General features: G+C 38.5%; 2 protein-coding genes and 2 long non-coding RNA genes across 5 annotated transcripts; 1 reads left to right on the top strand and 3 right to left on the bottom strand.

Annotated features, from left to right (window-relative positions):
- The first annotated feature begins 4,604 nt into the window (after positions 1 to 4,604).
- Positions 4,605 to 11,720, top strand: LOC103402218 (12-oxophytodienoate reductase 2-like). Its single transcript, XM_008340963.4, has 5 exons — positions 4,605 to 5,085; positions 9,567 to 9,707; positions 9,807 to 9,937; positions 10,350 to 10,514; positions 10,833 to 11,720. The coding sequence occupies exons 1-5, from the start codon at positions 5,009 to 5,011 to the stop codon at positions 11,426 to 11,428; spliced, it is 1,110 nt and encodes a 369-aa protein (XP_008339185.2). The 5' UTR covers positions 4,605 to 5,008; the 3' UTR covers positions 11,429 to 11,720.
- Positions 11,521 to 14,050, bottom strand: LOC139187616 (uncharacterized). Its single transcript, XR_011576502.1, has 4 exons — positions 13,833 to 14,050; positions 13,427 to 13,549; positions 12,706 to 12,798; positions 11,521 to 12,111 (listed from the first exon to the last, which is right to left on the bottom strand). It is a non-coding gene; the product is annotated as an uncharacterized lncRNA (long non-coding RNA).
- Positions 14,051 to 14,206: 156 nt separating this feature from the next.
- On the bottom strand, positions 14,207 to 15,468 carry LOC139187698 (uncharacterized). 2 transcript variants are annotated; one of them, XR_011576500.1, is made up of 4 exons: positions 15,287 to 15,468; positions 15,092 to 15,152; positions 14,456 to 14,548; positions 14,207 to 14,370 (listed from the first exon to the last, which is right to left on the bottom strand). It is a non-coding gene; the product is annotated as an uncharacterized lncRNA (long non-coding RNA). The 2 variants fall into 2 exon arrangements; XR_011576501.1 differs by having other exon boundaries at positions 14,228 to 14,370; positions 14,468 to 14,548.
- A 3,908-nt stretch (positions 15,469 to 19,376) lies between these two features.
- On the bottom strand, positions 19,377 to 20,249 carry LOC139191994 (uncharacterized). The gene is made up of 2 exons (XM_070813036.1): positions 20,044 to 20,249; positions 19,377 to 19,941 (listed from the first exon to the last, which is right to left on the bottom strand). The coding sequence occupies exons 1-2, from the start codon at positions 20,247 to 20,249 to the stop codon at positions 19,377 to 19,379; spliced, it is 771 nt and encodes a 256-aa protein (XP_070669137.1).
- Between the last annotated feature and the right edge of the window lie 4,283 nt (positions 20,250 to 24,532).

Here is a 24,532-nt window from a genome sequence, read left to right as displayed (position 1 = left end):
AGGAAAAAAAAAAAAGAAGAAATCTTCCCGTCGGGCAGTGCACCCGCACAACCAAACCGGTCAAAATCCAGCCAATTTCTGCCATTTTGTTTCGTGGAACACCATATTCACCACCTGCAACATCTTCCCCAAACTTTCTTCTTCCATCTTCGCTCAAGATTGAAGAGTTTTAGGCCAAAAAACGCAAAGAACATCACCGGAGAACCGGAGGTGTTCGGCGGTGATTCCTTCGATCTGACGAGTTTCGCCACCCACCACCACCCTTAATCAACTCCTCTTGGACCCAGGAACAAGACCCAAGAAGTTGTAGGGGTGTTGGAACATGGAGGAAGTCGAATCGAAGAATACCTATCTTAGGGTTTTCGGCGGTTTGAGTGAAATTGGAGCCTTTCCCGGTTAAATTGGACTTAGTCATAGGTATAAAACTTATTCTACTCATTGAAATATTCATTTATGTAAAATTTGGTAATTTTTAGAAATAGTTGGATTTTCCAGCGAGTTGGGGCGACCGACCGCCACCCACGGCGGCGTGTGGCCAGGGGGCCGTCGATGTCATTCTTAGGATAAATTAGATACCTTGAGTTTATTCTTGGTAACTGTATGACTTAGGTTGATGGTTGGAACCTAAATTCTCTATGTCAGGTTACTTGGTAAAAGTGTGAATCGACGATCCAACTGTTTGATCGTCACCAAACTTTAACACATTATAGTACGTAATATATGAGGACCATAGAAACTTACGGATTGGGAATCCGAAGTACAGATCTTCCCGAATTGGATTTGTAAGTTCATAAAATAAAATGTTGACCGCCACTTGGTTTTGGCAATTGGCGGAGATCCGACCGTTGGATCATAATGAAATATTAGGACGTGGTTCTAGGAACATAATGTGAATATTTGGAAGTAACGGATCAGAAATCCGTGATGCAGATCTTCCGGAGTGAATTACGTAGGGATGTCTTTTTTCAGTAAATTATCATAAACGTTTTTAAATTGATTGATGCATATTACCTACATATAATTACTGTGAATGCTTTGAAGTACTAGTGTGAACTACAAATGGCTTGATCCCTATTTAGGATACATAGGCAATCTAACGAGACGTTAGATGCAACCATACAATAAATGAGACTAAATAATTGTGACAATAGCCTTATTTGGGGAATTGAGCAATGTGAAGGAGATTGGTGGAAAATTTTAGATTTAACCTTATGATTTGGTGGTTAAATGTTGTTCATAAATCAATGTGTGAAGAATCAAGAAATTGAAGTAAGGAAACGTAAGTAATGATAGTTAATTAAACTAGTGTCTAATTGGGCTTATCACCGATAATTATTCCCGAAAATAAATAGTTTGTGAGTAGGGTGTTACAGCTTATGCATTTTATGCCATATTATATATATGTATATAATTGAAAATGCTATGACATGGTTGAGTATTAGATTATATCATGGTATATCCATATGTATATTACTTGCACATAATTATTGTGAACGCTTTGAAGTGCAAAGGTGAACGCAGAAGACCTAGGTAAGTTCAGGTGAGTTTATGGTATTAGTTGAAATGATGAAGTTATGGCATGACTACATGTATGTTTTAGGCAACTCCGACCTTATCGTACAAGTTGCAATGATAGGCAACTCCAACACTGTTGTACATGTTGTCCATGAGTCGTACATGTTATAATAGATGCAATTAGAGCTAATAAACCTGCACCCCGGTGTTAGTGCTCCCGACCGTGGCTAAGGCACAGTCCTTTGCGTGATGTTCACCTCCCGCACCTTACGCTCACTTTGGATCCAAGGTAGTTACACAATCCTGTCATACAGACCACTATAGGTGGTTCCGACTTGTAGTTGACCTGCGATTATTCGCACAGTCTTCACGTGATCGTAGCACTTGAGCGTATTTATTTACACCCAGTCCTATCGTACAGGCCACAAGAGGTGGATCCGACTGACATATTACTTGGATATGTGATGAGCTATGGGTTCAGCCGTACAAGCCACAAGAGGTGGATCCGACTGACATATTACTTGGATATGTGATGAGCTATGGGTTCAGTTGTACATGCCATAAGAGGTTGATCCGACTGACATAGCCGTACATGCCACTAGAAGTGGATCTGGCTGACATAGTACTTGGATATGTGATGAGCTATGGGTTCAGCCGTACAGGCCACAAGAGGTGGATCCGGTTGACATATTACTTGGATATTGGTTGAGTTATAGGTTCAGTCGTACAGGCCACAAGAGGTGGATTCGGCCACAAGAGGTGGATCCGGTTGACATATTACTTGGATGTGTGATGAGCTCTGGGTTCAGCCGTATAGGCCACAAGAGGTGGATCATGTTGACATGTTACTTGGATATTGGTTGAGCTATAGGTTCAGTCGTACATGCCACAATAGGTGGATCCGGCTGACATATTACTTTTCATGGATTTATTTCACCTGGTTTACTTATTTCATTATGTTGAGATTTTAGGCATGGCATACGTGTGGATTTTGCTATTCCGAGTATGGTTTCGATATAGAATATTCTATTTTCTGGGAAATTATTCAGGCTTTACGGCGAGAGATTATTACTTTTGATAAGTGAAATGGTTTTGTAAAGCTTTGTTTTTGCCCACTCACACTTTCTATTTTGCGCCCCTCCAGGTTTTAATTGCTGAATGTTCGTATCGACGAGGATTCTGGGCAAATCTCAATATAGGTGGCTACTTCTGAGGTTATAATCCTTATCCACTCTACTATACTTACTTATGCTCTAAGGTCACGTGTGAAGTGGATTCATTCCCGCTCACCAGCGCACTTTGGTATTTAGGCACTCTTAAGTTCAAATTTATTCATATTTTTCCACATCATCACACTTTATAGCTTTATCACCTTCCAGGTGTCGGTCAGCATAACTCGATTCAGAGTCCTTATGGACCTTCCGGGTCGGGGTGTGTCATTGATACCTACATCTTTGATTTGTTCTATACATTTGAATAACTAAATGATCTCCAATTCTTTTGTAAGGGTATGCAGATTAATAATTTGAACGGTTTTGATTATGAACTTTGGACGATAAATGTACATTACTTACATGGAGGAAATAAGTTCATCCTTTTAAGAAATGAATGCAAGTATTATCCATACAATAAAAGTTGTAAGTTATGATAATTCTACGTTTGAGATTCAAGGATGATATAAATCTCTATTCCTGATCATCTCTTGTTAATGCTAGAATGTTATATTGGGCTCCAATTAACCCCTGGTAAAAATGTTATTGTAGTAGTGTCCGTTGTAGGCAAATTTTTCTCTTCCTTTTTTTCTTTCATGATTCTACTTGATGTGCACAAGGACTTTATTGTTTGTTGAATACAACGTTATTCTTACTTTAAAAATTACAATAAGGAAAGGAAAATGGTTTGAACCACTAGAAGAATACACTACTTACAAACGTGATTTTTTTTTGTTAGAATATTCCACGCAACCTATTTTGGTCAAAAAGGGGTGTCGGTATAAAATTATGTTATGTATGACAAAGTTTAAATTTGACCAATTGAAAATGACATGGATCAAAATTGAAACCTGTCAAACTAAAAAAAAAACGTAATTCATCCTTACAATGAATCTATATGCCTAAAAAATTACGATTATAGAAAAACAGTGATCCAAAAGAGAAACTTCTATGTAACAGATCTAAATAAATCTTAACTTTATTTCTCGAGAAAAGTTTTACACGATAGTGGGTATGTCCATTGTGTTAAAAGCACTCATTAGAGAACCTACATAACATATTTTTTGCAAAAAGCTAGCAACCTTGTCATTTTCCTTTTTAATTGTGCAATGCTACTTGATTGGAGCCTTTTATTTCTAGACTATTTAATTTGTCACAAATTCATTGATTAATTATGGCCCTCATTTTGAAGATTTGTGGGCATCAGATGCATATTAACCATAAGATTATTTTAGTTTGTATCCAAAATCTTAAATATTTGACAACTTGATAAAAAAAAAAAAGAGTTTTGTGATGGTTCATGAATTTTAAGTTGGTTTTTCTTTATTAAGTTGTCAAATATTTCAAGCAATCTAAACTAATATGCATTTAGTCTCACACATCCTCAAAATTATGACCTTAGGGCATCTCTAACCAAAATGACTGAACAGTATCAGGTATACATATATGTCGTCATTAAAGTGGCTAAACATAACCCTCTCAACAATTATTTAGTTTTAAGTTTATATATTAAATTTATTGGTTAATTTAATTAAATTTTCATTGGATGTTTTCAAACATAGCTGTTGAATTTGACTCAAATAATGCAGGAGCTGAGCCCCAAAAAAGGGCTAAGAGGGTGGCTACATTTGGCCAGCCTAATGCTCATTTAGCCAAATGATGACTTGATGAGCTCCATGGAATTATAACCTTGCTATCCATCGAAAATTGATGGGTTATGTTTAGCTCATTTGATTGAAGATAATATATGAATATAATTTGATATTGTTAATTTAAAACTATTTTTTTTTTAAAAGTTATAATTCTAGATGGGATTATGTTTTTAACCCTTCTAGTTTGAGAGGGCCTTAAGGACCTAAACAATATACTATTCAAACCATGGCCTAATAATGCAGCATGAAAAAGCTAAATCGAAATGAACATGCGGCTAGCATTACACCCGCATTCCGTGGACGTCCTTTTTCATGGGGAAAACTGGTGAATTTTCGACACACGTAAACGTAATTACAGACCCAGCCATCGACGTCCGCCGCCGCCGCCACCACCACCACAGCTTTCAGCCTTCCATTCCATACAAGGGAGGGGAGATGTGGGACCCAGCCATCTCTAACTTTTGTGGAGGAAAGCTGCAGGGCGGACTTTTAAGCGTCTACTGAACGTACAAAGACCCAATCGGGTCCTGTATTCATTCCTTCGTTCCTTCGTTCCTTCCTTCATCCCAGAATCCAGTATAAAAGGCCAAGTACAAAATCAGGTGGCAGACGACCAACTCGAATTCTGAGATGTCTGCTGCTGCTCAACCTCCCACAATTCCTCTCCTCACTCCCTACAAATTGGGAAACTTCAATCTTTCTCATAGGTACTTAAAACTTTCATACATTGTTCCTATTTGTTTACTTTTCTAAATTTCTCTGTCATGTAATTGTTTAATTTATTTTGATTCGGGCGTTATTTTAATATGATGTTGTAAAAATCATTGTTCTAAAAATTTCCGCCAAGCCCCGCTGACCACTGCCCCCAATTAATGCTTAGGCGTTTGAAAATTAAAAAATGTCGCCTAGATCTGCTAAGGCACCCGCGTAGCCTGTCCAGACCCACCTAAGCACCGACTAGGTTGCAACTCACTTAGACAAAAATTAGATAACTTGCATTTTGTATTTTATTTATTTTTTCAATAAATTGTAAAGACTTGTTGAATACTTAAATGAACACACATTATATACTTGTTCCTCATGTTTTCATTATGTCCAATACTTCATAATATATATGTCATTCTATTTTGTAGTTTATGATAAAATTATATATATTTTAAGTATAAACAGACACTTATTTACACAAAATATAATAGATTTACTTAAATCCGCCTAGTCCGCCTATGCGCTAGGCCCCAGCCCGCCACCCGACTAGCGCCTAGCGTCTTTTAGAACCTTGGTAAAAACTATGAGAGGAGATCCGAACTTGGATTCAAAGAGTAGCTAGGTCTGCAGATAGCTTTTGGTTAACAGGAAAAATAGAAGATGAAATTACTGCTTGTCTATATTCAAGTTTAGCGTACTGTGTAGTTTATTCATGTGTGCGTGTGAAATATAGCTATACAAAAAAGGAAAGAGATTCGGTCCGGATCTCTCCCATCAAAGGCCCAAGATCAAGTGATTCGGACCGTTGAAATTTGATTTAACGACTACAAACAGGAAGCCTCTCTAAAAGTTATAATAATTGTAGTCGTTTGATTGAATTTCAACGGCCTAGATCACTTAATTGGAGAGATTCGGATCGAATCTCTTCCTGAAGAATGATTTGGGGAAGGGGACAAGGAGTGTTTGTAACTGTATCTTTGTCTATAAAATAGTCCAAATGTTGGGAAGGACCAAATCTCTGTTGATAAGAACTTAGAGTACACAACTCTAACACAAGTGTTGGAGAGACAACACAAGTAAACAAATTACTTGTATTACACACACAAAATATTACAACACTCAAAACACTCAAAGACACAACTTTAGAAGCAATGACACTCACTCACTTTCTAGAGACAAACTCTAGATCACTCACACTCCTACAAGACTATTCTTGCTTCTCACTCTCACTTGGTTGCATTCTTGATTGCTTGGTTGGTTACTTGGTTACTTGGTTGATACAAATGGTGTGGATGCCTTCTCATTTTATAGGCATGGATGGAACCTTGGAGAAGCATGGAAATATCATGCTAGAGTTATCTAGATAATTCTACTAACTTCCCAAGCTAGAATTATCTACACTAATCTTGCATGTTGGTGGAAACCTCACAATTCTTCTAGAATCTTCCACCAACTTAAGGAACAACCTTCTTTGCTAGAGTTTTCTAGCATATTCCCATTATAGAATCTTCTAGAGAAAACCATGCATGTTTGAACTAGACCAATCTAGTTCCTTTGTACCGACTGATCTTAATAGGCTGGTGTTGATCTTTAACACTCCCCCTCAACACCAGCTCATTCTTTTCTTCTCGCTCAGTCGACACTTTATCTTGAACACCTATTTGCATGATATGGGTTTCACATCTCTTGGCCTTACCACTGGATCCCGAGTTTGATATTTCTTTAACGCAGCGACCTCTTCTTCTAGCTTTACGCCATTTAGAATTTTGTGATGCTTCTATACGCATCTTAGCTTCAACTGCTTCTTCTACTATGGTTGCGTTGGCGCATTTGGGATTTGACTTCGTTATTCCCGTTGACCTACTTAGTTATGATCGTGGAAATGATACTTCCACTTCACTAGGTCTAACTTCTTCAGTTTGCCAATGACTCTTAGGTACTTCTTGCTTGACATCGTCACCATCAAGCAATTCCTCGAGCTCATCTAGACTCGTTTGGGTTTGGGCAGCTCGGTCTCCCATTTCCTCCTGCAACGTATCCTCAATCTCTCTTGAGTCAGGGAACACCTCATTTTCTGAGCACCACCAAGAAGATGCTTCAGCGTCCCATTCTTCCTCCATAGCTAGATATGCTACGGCGTCCCAATCATCTTCACTTTTCTTCTCTGAGTTGGTGACGTTACTTTCTGCGGGTTTTTTGAACCAGCAATCCTTTGCCATGTGGCCCTTCTTTCCACAATTGTAGACTTGCCCTCAAACCTTTTATTATTCTGGGACTGACCATGGTTGCCGTGATACTTCGGAGCTCCCCCTGGTCGAGAACTCCCTCCTCCTTGATGACATTTCGCCTTGTCACCATTTATTTTAGATCCACCACGAGCACGCTGCTTAAAACTGCCTTTACTTTTGGTGTAGAGCGCTTCCTCTTCACCTTTTAACGAGACCCCTCCCATTTGCTTTGCCAAAGCTTCTTGATCGGCAAGCAAATTCTCGAACTCAACAAGTGATGGTTGGGTCGGCCATCCTTGTACAGCGGCAACGAAGCCTCAATATTCGGGTCTCAATCCATCGATAATTATTCTTTTTATCCTGGATTGTACAATGGCAGCACTAGGATCTAACTCAGAAATTTCACGACAAATAGCCTTTACCTTGTGGAAATATTCAGCAATCGTCATGTCTCGTTGGGCCATCGATAGTAGCTCATTCTCGAGAAGTTGCAGTCTTGTATCATTCTTCTTTGAAAAGAGTGTGGCGAAGGTGTCCCACGCTTCTTTTGGTGTCTTAGCCTTCCGTATGTGCTCTAACATGTCATCTTCAACTGTGGTTTTTAAGGCAAACATGGCCTTACCTGCCTTGATCTTCCACTTCCTCAAAATGCCACTAGAGTCTTCTTCCGGCTGCATAACTTCATTACCGCCGACAGCATCCCAAAGATCTTGGCCTTGTAGGTAAGACTCCATACATGTCGCCCATGTGTTGTAATTTTTGTTGTTCAACTTCTTGATTCCTTCAACAACTTGAAGATCTCCCATCGTGTCGGCAGAACTTCGATAAACCGAACAAGCTTAACGAATAATCTTGTGAAGTAGTAAACTTCTAACGATTCTAAAAAAACTTCACTAGAGACGGTCCCTGATCGTACCGCTCTGATACCAATTGTTGATAAGAACTTAGAGTACACAAGTCTAACACAAGTGTTGGAGAGACAACACAAGTAAACAAATTACTTGTACTACACACACAAAATATTACAACACTCAAAACACTCAAAGACACAACTTTAGAAGCAATGACACTCACTCACTTTCTAGAGACAAACTCTAGATCACTCACACTCCTACAAGACTATTCTTGCTTCTCACTCTCACTTGGTTGCATTCTTGATTGCTTGGTTGGTTACTTGGTTACTTGGTTGATACAAATGGTGTGGATGCCTTCTCATTTTATAGGCATGGATGGAACCTTGGAGAAGCATGGAAATATCATGCTAGAGTTATCTAGATAATTCTACTAACTTCCCAAGCTAGAATTATCTACACTAATCTTGCATGTTGGTGGAAACCTCACCATTCTTCTAGAATCTTCCACCAACTTAAGGAACAACCTTCTTTGCTAGAGTTTTCTAGCATATTCCCATTATAGAATCTTCTAGAGAAAACCATGCATGTTTGAACTAGACCAATCTAGTTCCTTTGTACCGACTGATCTTAATGGGCTGGTGTTGATCTTTGACAATCTCTTCCCGAAGAATGATTTGGGGAAGGAGACAAGTAGTTTTTGTAACTATATCTTTGTCTATAAAATAGTACAAATGTTGGGAAGGAGACAAGAAGTGTCCTTGTAACTCTATCTTTGTCTATAAAATAGTACAGATGTTACAAATTAAATCAAAACACTAGCACACTTGAGTTATTTCATTGATTAATTGTTGAAAATAGATGCAACTGATCGTTAAAAGTATGTGTCCTTTCGGCCATGGTCACTTCGTAAGACATTGCTTTGTTCAAGTTGTGTTTGGTAACGATTTCGTATTTGATTTTTAGTTTTTAATTTTAAGTGATAGATAGAGAAAATGCATGATAGAAGAGGAGGAGGAGGAGGAGGAAGGGAAAGGGATGGATGAGGGACTAAACGTGCATGGAATGATACCGAAAACGAAGGACAAAAAGCATATTCAGATAATCTACAATTCGAGTTTTTATTTCACACATTTTCGTCCCAAATTCCTTCTTCCTCCGTCGTTTATCCTTTTTAACTAAAACAAGAAAACTATAAGCGAATTTGTTATCAAAGGAGCCTTAGCAAACTAATCCTTCCTACAAAGTCTGAAGGTTGTATTTATGGTTTATTGTATGTTTTTCCTCTTTAGAATTGTATTTTCACCGTTGATGACTAGATACAGATCATTCGATAATGTTCCTCAGCCACATTCCGTCTTGATCACTCTGTATTTATAATTACAAGTTCTTTTTCCTTTCCAGAATTATTTTAGCACCATTGACCAGACAGAGATCATACAACAATGTTCCTCAACCACATGCTATCTTATATTACTCTCAGAGAACGTCGAACGGGGGTCTTCTCATAGCCGAAGCCACCGGAGTTTCCGACACAGCTCAAGGGTATTTTCAACAACAGTAGATTTATAGACTAACAAACATTTGAGGGTGCTTCTTTCGTTTCAAAGTTTGATGAAATTTTTGGTTCTTTAATAAACGAAGGTACCCGAACACACCTGGTATATGGACAAAGGAGCAAGTTGAAGCCTGGAAACCCATTGTTGATGCTGTTCATGCTGAAGGTGGCGTCTTCTTCTGTCAGATTTGGCATGTTGGAAGGGTTTCTAATAGCGGTGCGTTTCTGACTTACACCTTTATGACCTCACTTTTACCATAGAATGCTGTGTTAACATGAGTGAATAATTAGACCGATTAAGAAGTTTGATGTATAACATAATGGTGTATGCATCAGAACGAGCGAGTGATTATAATTGACAACATTGTTTGTTGCTCAAATGACGATAAAACTTGGACTTGCTAAGTTCCGAGTTGGTGTTTTTAACATAACTCATAAGAAGACACCACTTTTATGACCTTGCTGTTTCAGAAGCATTGTTATTATTATTATTGGATGGGAAGAAGTTTGATGTTAACAAATTTTATAGTAATTTGTAACAAAGGATTCCCACTTAAAAGAGTGCTGCTGTGGATGTTAGTTACTGTTGTTAGACTTCAGTTTGTAATTCTTTCCCTCCTTGCTTACAGGTTATCAACCAAATGGGCAAGCTCCAATATCTTCTACTGACAAGCCGATACGATTAAATGGCATCGATGCTTCTGAATTCACGCCTCCAAGACGATTAAGGACAGATGAAATTCCACAAATTGTCAATGATTTTAGACTTGCTGCAAGGAATTCTATTGAAGCTGGTAATTTGTCTTTACGTTACATATGAAACATAATTTACAACAACTCAATTTGCTTCAAATCTTATGCAAAATAAATTGTGTTTGATCAGCGAAATGTAGTTAGAGATGGGAGGGGGATTCTTCAAACTCTGGCCTTGGGGGAGGAGGAGGAGGAAGAGGGGAAGGGGGGTGGGTGTGGGTGGTGGGTGGTGCTGGTGGGGTGGAGTAAAAAGCTGCAAGCCCCCTCACATCTCGTTATTGAATTTTTTGGTAATTCAGCGACAATGCTTAAGGTTCTAATACCGTCAGTATGTTGAAATTGTTAATCTGTTAATATAGGCTTCGATGGAGTTGAAATTCATGGGGCGCATGGCTACCTTCTTGATCAATTTCTGAAAGATCATGTGAATGATCGAACAGACCAATATGGTGGATCTCTAGAGAATCGTTGCCGCCTTCCTCTGGAAGTTGTTGAAGCTGTCGTTAACGAAATAGGAGCAGATAAAGTTGGAATTAGATTAGGTCCATTTGCTGACTTTATGGACGCAGGGGATTCAAATCCAAAAGAATTAGGACTCTATATGGCCAATGCCTTGAACAAATATGGAATCGTGTACTGCCACATGATGGTTGAGCCGAGGATGAAGGCAGTTGGAGAAATAGCTGAAACCCACCAGAGTCTTCTTCCCATGAGAAAGGCTTTCCATGGTACCTTCATTGCTGCTGGTGGTTATGACAGGGAAGATGGAAACAGAGCTGTGGCCGAGGGCCGTGCAGATCTTATTGCTTATGGCCGTATTTTCTTGGCGAATCCGGATTTGCCAAAGAGATTTGAACTTAATGCTCCTCTAAACAAATACAACAGAGAGACATTCTACACACCTGATCCCGTCATTGGTTACACTGATTATCCATTTCTTGAAGCCACCACTTAAGTTTACCGCAAAGATGGAAGCTTGAACACTAGGGCTCCTTTGATTCATCTGATTGAGCCTGTACTATCTTAGATGGATTGTTTTCAACTATATTGTATTGTACTGTTGTATCTTATTGCATTATTTTGGTATTCTAGTGTCCAATGTTTGGAAGGGTTCCGGACTTAGAGGCCGGAAAAGTTGTACTCTCTGTTCAGTGTTGTACCATATAACGGCCGGAATGAATAAGTAACATTTGTAAAAGAGGTAACTCAATTCTTATCCCTATATAAAGTACAACCAATTGATCCTAGTTGTGCCTTTTATTCTCAAGATGTTGAAGCCATTGACCGCATTTTGTCAGCTGACTGTTTGCCTGAGATATTTGGAGCAGATGCGGCTCAAATCGGTTTCTCTTGGGCAAACATGGGATGCTTGATCATATCAGCTTCTATCATGTTTTAGATAAAGCTAATTTTGTGGCAGATGCTTTAACAAAGATATGTCATTCTATTGAGGTGTTTATTGAGGATCAACTCGTTTCCCTTAGATGTTCTCACTGCATGGCTTTTTTTATTCTCTGAGCAAAGGCTGTTTTAGAATTTTTGTCTTTGTAATACATGGCCTCGTTTCGTCTCTAGGTTTAGATTGGAACTAGAAAATAAACCCGCACATTGCGGCGGGAACAACTGTTTCATGCGTAACTGCATGAATAAGACACATTTAACCTAAATAAATTTAACACAATCATGAATGAACAGAACAACACATGAGTGAATAAGGCCAATAAGATAAGCAGAACTTATGTAATCATGTTAACTACAAACTGAGAAATGACTTTCTTTCCTGCATAAAAATTTACTAAAGAAACAGAACTCACGTAATCATGTTAACTACAAACTGCACTACAAAAAATTTGAAGTATTTCCAAATATGTTGAAATCTAAAAAGAAAAATATGATAATTCTTCTGATTGCATAAGATTATATAATAAACATAAGATGGTGTGATCTCATAAAACTCAGTATTTAGAAGAAAGGAAGATATAAACATACGCAATCCACTTTCAAACTTGCCAAATAGATCTCATAAAACTCAGTATTTAGGAGAAAGGAAGATAATCTTGCCAAATAGATCTCATAAAACTCAGTATTTCTAATCCGTTTTCAGACTTGCCAAATGTAATCTCATAAAACTCAGTATTTAGGAGAAAGGAAGATAATCTTAAAACATAAACTTAACCATCAAATTCAGCTCTTAAAACCGAAAGAAAAGATTATGGTTTCTTAGTTTCTTACCCAAATCCATCAATTTGAATCAAATTTCTGCAGCTCAGCTTGAAATCCGTTTGAAATGACCTCCATGAACACGAATCTTATACATGCAAAACACTTTAGATGAAGTTGTGAGAATGGGTGGTGATGAAATTGAAGAAACAGCCAAATTCCAAACAGATTTTAGACATACAAACAGAAATTAACACTCATAAAAGTGCTTCAGAATCCACAAATTTAAACGAAAAACTGCATAAAATCATGAAAAAATTAATAAAACCCAATTACATGAATCACTCTCCCCGAAAACAGGACATTTAATGCAAAAAGCTCATACTATAATAATTGATGAACCAAATATTTTCAATTGAATTTATCCTTTCAATTGGTAAGTATTTTTGTTTATCCTTGTATCTTTCAATTGCCACCCAAAACTAACATCTGAGAGAGCCATGCACTTGTTATCTTTAAAAGCATGAATGGTGAACTAAATAAAAGAGTAAGAATATGGTGAACTAAATAAAGGAATAAGAATCTGCAATGAACTAAATAAAAACAGACATTTTACAAACATTATTCGCACAAAAATTAAAACTGTATCGAGAAACTCACCATCCCATTTCTCACGAATGATGTATGATCATAAAACCAATTGGTGGGTGCATTGAATTATGTCGATAGGCCCATTAAAGGCACGAACATCATACAGTGAATTGCACATAAACGACATCATTATCAAGTATACCTTGAGGCAGAATTGGAACGATCATTATCAAGTCTTCATCTCTTAAACTAAGAGCACTCAGCATCTCAGAATTCCTCATCTACCATCATGTAGCAGCTGTTGCCGCTGAAGCAGTACCCATGTCTGCTCATACGCATCGAAAAACATATCACGCATTCGTTATACATTTCTCCATTAATTAATCAGCTAACTGAATTTAAAATTAGCTTCCAAACCAAAAAAGTTCTAAACTTTTAATTTTGAAATCACATTTAGTTCTTCATCTCTTACTCTAAATCCCAATTACAGAAATATCTAAACTTTACTTCAATTTAATATTGTTTTCCCCAAAAACAGCACAATCCCACAAAAATAAAGTAAAAAAAAAAAAACAACAATATACCATGAATTAAATTAAAATTCTCACCTCCACCTCCAGCTGAGCTTTTGCATTCTCAACCTGTAGCAAAAAAAAAAAAAAAAAAAAAAAATCAAATCAAATCAAATTAAATTCAAGTAAAAATAAAAAAGAGAACTTGAATATAGCAACCCTACTCCCCCTCTTTCTCCCTCTCTCCCTCCCCTTCTGCAATTCACGCGTGCACCCCCTCCCTCTGTAACCCTCCCCGTGAAACCCCTAAACCCCACGTGTAAGCCCTATATCTTGTGGATGTGACCTCATGAATCGTCCTCATCACCTCGATTCCATCGAACCATGGCCTCGGTCAAACCGAAACCAACCAGAGCCCACTCCCCATAACCCTACCACCCTCCCCAGTATTCCACCCCTGTGATTTTCACCTTCTTCAATCTGTCCCAGCAATTGGATCTCCGAAATATTCTATTCATGAAGTACTTGATGAAGAAACCCACTTTAGTTGCATCAGTGATCCCAGCAACTATTAAATTTTCATAGTTTCCAGTGGCAGCATGCATCCATAGTTGGGGTTGTCACTTGAAAGCACCTGAGAAATGAGACTTTAATTTATACGATGAGACATATTAAACAGATAGTGAGCGTAGTATATAAAGTGAAACGAAAAAAAATGCCTTCTCATCGACAACGCTTCCATTTACAACATCACTTATGGCAATTAATTTCAGAGGGTGACTTAGAGCTCTTTTAACGATATCTGCTTCGGGCTACAAATTTCAATATAATTTTAGCCAATATTCAATTCAGCATGTCATCATCAAATAATTTTTTTGAGCCAAAACTGATAACTGGGGGAGTTCAACAATAGTACAGATAGAAAAAAGCACTATCAAAGAAATCAAAGGTTGTTTTTAATAGAAAGGGAAAAAACAGTAATACGAAAAATTCACATGTTATTATCTTAAACTGGAGTTCAAATTACTCACCCATTTTTTTTCATCGCACGAAGACAAAAAATAAAGGAAGACTTCTAGTCCCATAAATTAGCAAAAACTGTACCATCCTAAATTCCTATTCCCACTTGACTTCGCTGCCCCACACCTTTGTCCTATGTCTGCCATTAACTAAAAACACTCCCAATGCACACCAACCAGCCATACAAAGCCACTGGCCACATCAAACATTAGGCATGATTCCGGTAACCAAATTCAAAGAACAGATTTCAGATAACGAAATGCAAAGAACACGATACATATAGAATTCAAGAACATGATTCAGAGGATTTGAACTATATTGTGTTGAAAACTTACCGAAAAGTGACGATTCCAGGGCGGTAGCAGTCAGGCTTCTTGACTCCTCCAGTTGCGGGTGCTGATTTAATTGCAGCATATACAAAATTAAACAATTAGCAACTTAGATTCAATAATCTGATTGTTTCTTGGAAAAAATCGCTTGCAATTATCAATTCTAATTTTCTTGACATCAGAAACCCAAACAAAACGCACCTTGGTGGCAAGTGCCTTCCTCAAAGCCCTACCACTTCGTACGACCCATTTCTTCACAAACGAATGATAAAAAACGCAAAGAATCTGAAGTAAGAGAGACAAAGAACTGTAAGAACCCAGAGGTTACGAACACAACTGAGCAATAAACTTTGAAAGCAAAAAGAATTACGAAAACAACATATTAAGTAGTTCCATTTGAAACCTATGAAGAAAGTAAATTCTGGATTAATGAAACCAAGTGTTTCTATAAAGGCGTGTGCCCTGATATCTCACTTTATACTTTAGTGTCTCTTACCTAAGAGTGTTTAGTCTAATGGTCAGGCCCTTGGTTTGTTACCAAGAGGTCTGGGGTTCGACACCTCACAAGGTACCCACCTAGACCTAGCAATTGCTAGAGTTTCTTGCCTACCAAATGTTGTGGGGTCAGGCGGGTGGCCTAGTGAGTAGTCGGGTTAAAGACCAGGAGACACTAGATTCAAAAAAAAAAAAAAAAAAGGAGTGCGGGAGAGAGAAGCAGCCAAAATACAGAGAAGATGGCAAGAGAGATGAGAAATGGAAAGCAGACAACATGGGTGCAAGATCAAATCATTAATCGCTAATAAATAATGGGTTACGTTTGTTTTCATGAATTCAGGCTCAAAATACGAACTGTAAATCCAAATTTTGAAATCTAATTGCTTTATCTCCTTATCCGATAAAGCCAGACGATTACTGATCACTAAGCATGCAATTCTTGAAAACTACAAAATCAAAACAACAATTTCCACCCAATTTCTCAGCAACAGAAAGATCAAGCCAAATCAAAACCAACAACTTTCAACTAAATTGCACAAAAGAGTCAAAATTTAATTGATATACAGAACTATCGGTTCAATCGAAAACAATTAGAATTCGAGACCCTACCTCCTTCATTCTCTGAGAGCGAAGCCCTCCTCAGGCAGCATCTCTGACGGAGCCGGCAAAATCGGATCATAGACTGTTATGTACTGTGATTGCCTTGATCACAAGCAACAAAGTTTTGGGTCGAAATGTAATGTTTTGGGGTCGTTGTGTAATTTGCCTTTCTTTTGTGCTGTTGTTTAAGAGTTTAGGCTGTGTATGCCATGTGACGGTCTTTCATTGGGGAGGTTGCTAGTGCTATTAAAGCTCTCTCTTTCTTGTTGAACGGGGATAGATGAAATCAAATATAAAAAATCATTTTACAAAAAATACTCCATCTTCTCCTTCTCGCCATTTCCTACAATTCTTGCTTCCAGTTAAGGATGAACTAGTGGCTGGAATTGGTATCTAACATCGGTATCAACTTCCGATCCTGGTTTCCCTTCTGTGTATGCCTTGGTTTTGATTATGCAGTTTGTGGATTCCGTGCTGCTGCGGTATATTTAAATGTTGCTGTCCTCCACTATTTAAGCCTTGGCCTCCTCCACCACCATTGTGGTATATTTTCTTAGGAGCCTACTTTGCATGAATTATTTTGTGTAATTGGTTGACTTAAATCTTTATTTGATCTAACTATTCCAATTTGGCTAATTTGTTTTTTAATTTTTTAAGACATTGGAGTTGAATTTGGTATTTTGAGTATGCTATCTTTGGATGCTTAGAAAGATAGTAATTTACTTTTGTCTTTGATTTTTCACTAATGGGATGTTGTGATGGGGTTTAGTAATTTTCAGTATTCTTCAATTATTTTGAATTTGCAAAATCAAATAACTCATGGAAATAAATTAATATTTCATTAATTTGTATGTAAGAGGACTTTACAATATGTCATCAAGTTTAGACCAAGGACCCGTTGGTCAAAAGGTTCTGAAAGAAAGCTCCTGATTCCGGCAATAACGAATGGCAAACTTAGGATTAATGCCTCTATTAATTTGATGTTTTCTCATGGTCGAGAAATATATACAGCTATCTTATTTATTGGACAACATCATTCACCCTCTATATTTAATATTAATTGCTTTTCTTAATCTATTTTTCTGTCTTTTCTGCTACATAATCTCATTTGGTTTTTGATTTTGTGATATGTTTTGGAAGCGGGAGTGTGTGAAATGTGTTGATGTTGCTGATAGTGCCGAATTTGGTGACACTCCTCAACTAGCAGAGCAGGCAACGGAGCTTCTTCCAACTCAAACTTAATGATTCAAGCTGCCTAAGATTTGCATAACATTCCTGTGGAATGTGGATGCAAATTTCTTCCTCCTTGATCTTAGACAAAATTGCACCTACAAAATAAATAACACCTTTGGTTATGGCCACAAGCCTCACGCGCCCACGATGAATGGGGGGCTTTGGCCAAAGAACCTCCGATGCCAAAGTTAGAATTGAGAGAGAAAGAGTGTTTAGAGAATTTTGGGATTTTTGCAAGAGTGTTGGCCTAGCTTTTTGGTGAGAATGGGTGCCTATTTATAGGGTTAGGCTTTGCCCAATTTTCCCAAGGTGTGGCCGGCCACTAATGAGTTTTGGTGGTTATAGTTTTAGCTTAATTAGCCAATTTATTGGCTAATTAAGTATAAAAGAAATAAATAGGAGGTTACAAAATTGAATAGTTGTGTAAATAGGGTAATAAAATGGAGAAAAGTGTGAAAAGCTAGGGAGAAAGGGGGTGGCCGGTCAATCACTAGTTTTGGGATTGAGTGGGATATATGTTGTGGTTATTTGGATGTTTTAATTGATGTTTAATGGATTAATTGGGTAATTAATCCATTAATTAACCAATTAATATAATTTTGGAATAAATATTTGGAGCATTTTTTAGCTGCTCGCATGTAGCAATCCCGGTGCGCCTCAAGGGTAGTTTGGTCCTCTTATACTAAAAAATCCACGTGCCGCCTTGTGATTATTTTTGGCTCCACAAATGCCCCCACACCTGCTGGGCTGCTCGTAGGAAAGGGCAGCAGGTGTAGAGATCTTCTTGCTCTAGGAAACTTAGGACTGCTTGATTCCCTCTTTAATGTGAAATTAGATCCTTCTAGGAAAGGGAAATAAATTTTTCTCAAAGCCTATTTAAGTCCACCTTAAGTGGGTTGTTAAATCAACTTTGGAGAGCAATTTATTCTACCCTACAAGAGAGAGAAAGCTTCAATCTTCTACATCTTGTTCGTGCGAAGGACTGTCTTTCGTTGCTTTCTTTGTTTTCTCCGCGCCGCACCGATGTAAGGAAAACTTAATTCTCCTTATCTTCTTCTTGGGAGGTGCTACCACGGGGCAGCCGTCGGGGTGGTGTGGCACGTCGGCTGGCAGGGGCCAGGAGTCGGCTTGGCATGGGCCAATGAGGTGATGTGGCAAGGGCCATTGTTTATGTTGTCAGCTTGATTGAAGCCAAGGATTGGCTCGGCATGGGCCGAGGAAATGGCGTGGCATGGACAACAGTTTGGGCTACCACGTCTGGGCTGCTTGCCAAAAATGAGGAAACTGCTTGAGTTTGATTTCTCAGTTGCCGTAGATGGAGCAGTCAAGGATGAAGCTGCCAAGATCGGAGTTGCTAAAGATGAAGTGTAGGATGAGCGAACTATTAAGTGTAAAAGTGGTTGCTGCTCCCTAACCATTTGTTACTTAACTGATATTTAAGCATTCGATCTTTTAAACTATGTGGCCTTCTTACATTGGAAGCTTTCCCAGATGGGTGTCAGGGATTTAGTTTACCCTTTCACACTGGAGAGCAATTGGTTTACCTTCTCGCACTGGAGAGCAATTAGTTTAACCTTTCGCGCTGGAGAGCAGACCCATATGGGTGTCGGGGAATTGGTTTACCCTCTCACACTGTAGAGCAATTAGTTTAACCTATCACACTAGAGAGCAGACCCTTTAGGGTGTCGGGGAATTAGTTTACCCTATCGCACTGGAGAGCAATTAGTTTAACCTCTCGCACTGGAGAGCAGACCCAGAAAGGGTTTGGAGCAGACTTATGAATAACTTCTTGAATCTTTATTGAGAATAAAGAAATAAATCAACTGTGCTGGAAAGTAGAAACTGCATAACAAACTGGATATTCTTCGGCTTATGAAGCCTTGTTCGTCGAGCTGCTTGAATCTTCGAACTTATTTGGAAAAAATCCAAACGTGGTTCAGGGGGTGATGGGAACTTCCCCTGCTTATGTAGGCCGTTTTGTTGACCTGTTAAGATACTCATCGCATCGGCCCTCATTTGTCAGCTTCTCAAGGTACTGCTTCCACTTCAGGCAGCCGTTGGTAGTGTGGCCTGGTCCTTGATGGAATGCGCAATATTTTGTATGATCCAGCCTAGTAAGATCGCTTTTCATGGGTGGTGGTAGTTCAAACCAAGGTTCATTCTTGAGCTTGCGAAGAATTTGGCTGATTGGAACTGTGAACTTGGTGAATGTTTCAAGCGCTGAGTTTTCTTTGGTCGGGGAACGTTCCATGTGCTTCTTTTTTGACTCGTTTTTGTTAGACTGCTTGGCCTCGTCCCATAATGCATGCTTTTCTGCCAAAGCATATGAAGCTGCTAGGGTCAATTCTTCTCCCATGATCAATTTTCCGAATAAAGGATGTTCCGTGGAAAGCCCATTTCTGAATGTTGTCGTTGCTATGTCTTCGTTGTAGCCAACAATCTTCGCCTTCTCCATTTTGAACTTCTTGACATAGTCGCGAATTGTCTCCCGAGGGTCTTTTACGATGCTGAAGAGATGGTCGGATGTCCTTTTGATTGAGCGATTAAACGAATACTCCTTAGTGAAAACAAAGGAAAGTTCGTTAAAACTTCGGATCGACTGCGGCGGTAGAGTGTGAAACCAGTCTTACGCCTCGCCTTGTAGAGTTGTGGCAAAAATTTTGCACATAAGTGAATCATTGTTCCTGTAGAGGATCATGGTACTGCAGTAATACTTGAGATGTCGATCCGGATCTTCGTCTCCCTTGTACGGAATGAAATGAGGCATAGTGAACCCGCGAGGTGGATCTATCAACTCGATCTCATTCGTGAATGATGACATGCTTATGTTGGTCATGTCTCGTCGAAGCGTACGTCAGCAGCCTCGTTTCGTTGGAAATTGCGCAGTCGTTCAGTTAAAAGCCTATCAACTTCTTCTTGAATTTACCTCTGCTGGGGCAATGGAATTTTCGACTGCCTCCGGTCGTGACCTATGGGTTTGGGCCGCTCTTCCCTATGTTTAACTCGTCTATGTTGCGACTGCGGTGCATGTGGCATGTATCCAGCAAGCGAACGGGCCGTTCGCAGGCTGCTGCTTGAACTTGAGTCGGATTGAGTGACTGTTTCTCTCCATCTGCTGTGCTGCCTACTCAGATGTGAGGTGGAGAATGCTCCTTGTGAGCCTAGTTGTGAATGAACATTTCACCTGGAAGGTTGTCCATGTTGATAATCGGAGTATGACCTCAACCGTGAACGTATGCTCGTCTGTGGGCTTGATTGGGAATGCACGAACGCTTGGAACATGGCTGGTTAATGTTTGCCGGGATGCTGGCGGAGAGGTTCATTTACCCTTGTCCTACTTCGGGACACCTCGTCCGGGGCACGTTGGATCTCGGTGCGTTGCAAGAGTTGATTCACCAAGGTCGTCTGTTGTGCAAGGGCGCTCGTCAACTCTATGACTTGTCGAGACAAGTGTTGTTCGCCATTTGGATTGGAAGAGCTTGGAAGGAATGTGCCTCCTTGAGCAATGGAAGTGTGGTAGACTCCGGGTGCAAGATTTGAATTGGGAAATGTCAAATCCGCGGAGAAATTTGGTGAAAATGCCCCCAGCTTGATGGTTGCTCCGGATAGTTAAGATATTCTCGGGCCAACTTGAGCTGCTTGGGAAACCATGGGAGGCAAGGCTGCAGGAGCAGGCTGGATTACAGGAGCAGGCTGGGTCGCGGGAGCAGGCAAGGCTGCAGGAGTAGGTTGGATTACGGGAGCAGGCTAGGTCACGGGAGCAGGCTGCTTAATGCGTGGTGCATGCGAATGCGAGGCTTGAGCTCGAATTGGAAACGCATTGGGCTCACGTTGGGCATGGAGTAACATGGCTCGAGCCGTGGCTTTGGTGGCGTGGGCCCTGGATAACACGGCTTGGGCCGTAGTGGTGGAGCCATGGACCTCGCCGCGGGTGATTGCCATGGTGGCCACCTCGGTGGTTGCCATGGTGGAGCCTTGTGGTGGTGGTGCCGCTCCCTTTAAGATCACGTTTAGTCTCGTGGATCACCGCAGTCCCATTTCTTGAATATTGGAATTTTCACTTGTGGAATTTTCTAAATTTCTAGCCATTGTATTTCTCTTTTACGTTTTATCAAAGAATCTTGGCAAATAAAAAATTCTCATAATAAAAACGTATGAAAAATACAAGTGGACTAGAAAATAGAGGAAATAGAGAAAAAACCTTTTTGCGCAAGAGTCTTCTACGAGTGTGAATCTCAACTCTCAATGAAAGCACCAATTTGTGGATGCAAATTTCTTCCTCCTTGATTTTAAACAAAATTGCACCTACAAAATAAATAACACATTTGGTTATGGCCACAAGCCTCACGCGCCCACGATGAATGGGGGGAGGCTTTGGCCGAAGAACCTCCGATGCCAAAGTTAGAATTTAGAGAGAAAGAGTGTTTAGAGAATTTAGAGATTTTTGCAAGAGTGTTGGCCTAGCTTTTTTGTGAGAATGGGTGCCTATTTATAGGGTTAGGCTTTGCCCAATTTTCCCAAGGTGTGGCCGGCCACTAATGGGTTTTGGTGGTTATAGTTTTAGCTTAATTAGCCAATTTATTGGCTAATTAAGTATAAAGAAATAAATAGGAGGTTACAAAATTGAATAGTTGTGTAAATAGGGTAATAAAATGGAGAAAAGTGTGAAAAGTTGGGGAGAAAGGGGGTGGCCGGTCAATCACTAGTTTTGGGATTGAGGGGAATATATGTTGTGGTTATTTGGATTTTTTAATTGATGTTTAATGGAGTAATTGGGTAATTAATCCATTAATTAACCAATTAATATAATTTTGGAATAAATATTTTAGAGGTTACGGGATTTGATGAGATGAATATTGAATTGTTACCTTTTTGGAGCATTTTTGAGCTGCTCGCGTGTAGGAATCTCGGTGTGCCTCAAGGGTAGTTTGGTCCTCTTATACTAAAAAGTCCACGTGTCGCCTTGTGATTATTTTTTGCTCCACAATTCCCAAGTTGTAGTTGATGTGCCTAAGTGGTTGAGTGCTTGACTAATGAATGTAACCACTAAGATTTGGATTGTTTTTGGGGGGTAAGAAATAACATTGCTAATTTCAGATTTATGGGTTTGAATTTTTGTCGAGTATGTGATTCTGTGTTCAGTGTGTATTGATTGACTGATGAAAAAAATGTAGCCATAAAATATTGATTTTGACAATTTTGATTGTGAGATTGCCTCTTTATATAATGTACAATTTTGTAGTTGCCTTCAATGTTATTGTCATTGGCTCGGGTGCTCAAACGATCTATACAATGTCGTTTTGCCAATAATGTGGGTATTGGGTTGAATATCATAGAACTAAACATCTGTAACTATAGATTTGCAAATGTTTGGTAGATAGAGCAATTTGGGAATTTGTTACCAAAACATTGATGGATAACATGTATTTCATTTTTTTTACGTGAATGTTGAATGTTGAATGCCTTATCATTTTGGTTTTTAACATGCCATTGTTTATCTATATCCAAAATGAGTCTGAATCTTTTCAAATAAATGTTACTTTCTGATTTGAGAAACTGTAATTCACTTTTTATTGATCTTTTCCTATATATTTGATTTACAGAGCTCTTGGGTTGTCAATTATGACTGAAAATTCTACTCCTCACATGGATCATAGGTAAAAAACACTATTTTCTTTTCTTATTACTTTTTCTTCAAATGTGTTTTATTCTGATATTGTCTCTTTATATATTGTAAATTTCCAGCACATATGCAAACTTCTGAGATTGTCTCTTTATATATTGTAAAAAAAACACTATTTTTTTAGTTCATTTTTCTTATCAGTTTATCTTACTTCTTTGAACCAAATGCAAATTCAAATCTTGCATTGTTAAGCCCTGAAATTTGAACAAAAAAACTTGCATGAAATTGAAGTTTTCTCTAATTGAGAACTCAATTTTCTTCTGCTTGAAGTTTTCTCTGATTGATTTCTGAATAATTTAGAAATGGGTATGTTAAATTGTGGGTTATGATTTCAAATCCCGCGGCGGAGTGCAGTATGAAACCTATTTTGCACAACCATTAACAAATTGTTTGCACCTTTACGCAATCTCCATTAGAAAAGCCACAAGTTTCTCAACGAGGCAAATTGGCATCATAATATCCAAAAGGGTGCAAATTAGCCTTTTCTCATTTTTTTATTTTCTTTTTGAAAACACAAGAAGCATGTAGCTAGCACCATCACTATGTCTGTCCAAACATCAAATGCCCCTTTCTTTCTTTAAAAAAACACAAGAAGCAGGTAGCTAGCACCATCACTATGAGTTTTAACATGTATTAAACTCATATAACGGTGATAAATAAGGTAGTGAGCATCACCATCATTTAAGTGTAGAGAACAAAAATATTCTTATAATATTGTACGCAAAAGGGGGAAAATTTCCTAATTGCAAAAGCAAAATAGAGGTAATAATTAAAGTGTTTTTAAGCTCTTAATTAATGGTATTTAATTTGCTTGGCAACGAGAATTATTTGGGAGTCAGTCACCTACCGCATGCATGCAAATTGGAGGAGACAATTCATGGACCAAATTACACCACCGTACCCTTTGGAACTTCACTTATAGCCCCATGTTCACTTGGAAGACATGAAAATTATGAACAAAATTGATTTTTCTCCTAGCCATGCCAACTGGGTCATGTTAAATTTATAACTCAATCAAGTTTGTTTGCTTTGATAATTAATATTTTGGCTAACAATTTATGATGAGATTCATTAAATACTAACAATTAGAGGATGATATTAATTGAAGTGTGTTAAAGATAGGGCAATAAGTTAAAAGGTCAGTGACACAACTATAAGTCACATTATCGTGACATCTTTGTACTAAAAACAAATTTGTTAGTATCCTATTGATTGCCGAAAAAAAAAAAATCTTTATCAATTGTAATAAATCTAAATTCAAATCCATTAATGACCGGCTGAGAATTTTCATTTTTGCAGGTTTAATAGAAATTCTTTCATGCCACTTAAGCTAAGTCTATCCCCTTCCTCTTTGTGTAGATAATATCATTTATTCGAACCAAAAAAAAAAAAAAAAACTCTTTCATTGTCAAGATTAGTAGAATGAATGCTAAAAC

Source organism: Malus domestica, chromosome 15 (genome assembly GCF_042453785.1).
Source record: "Malus domestica chromosome 15, GDT2T_hap1".
Lineage (NCBI taxonomy): Eukaryota > Viridiplantae > Streptophyta > Magnoliopsida > Rosales > Rosaceae > Malus > Malus domestica.
Note: the sequence above shows the minus strand (reverse complement) of the source record. Positions and strands in the feature narration are given on the sequence as shown.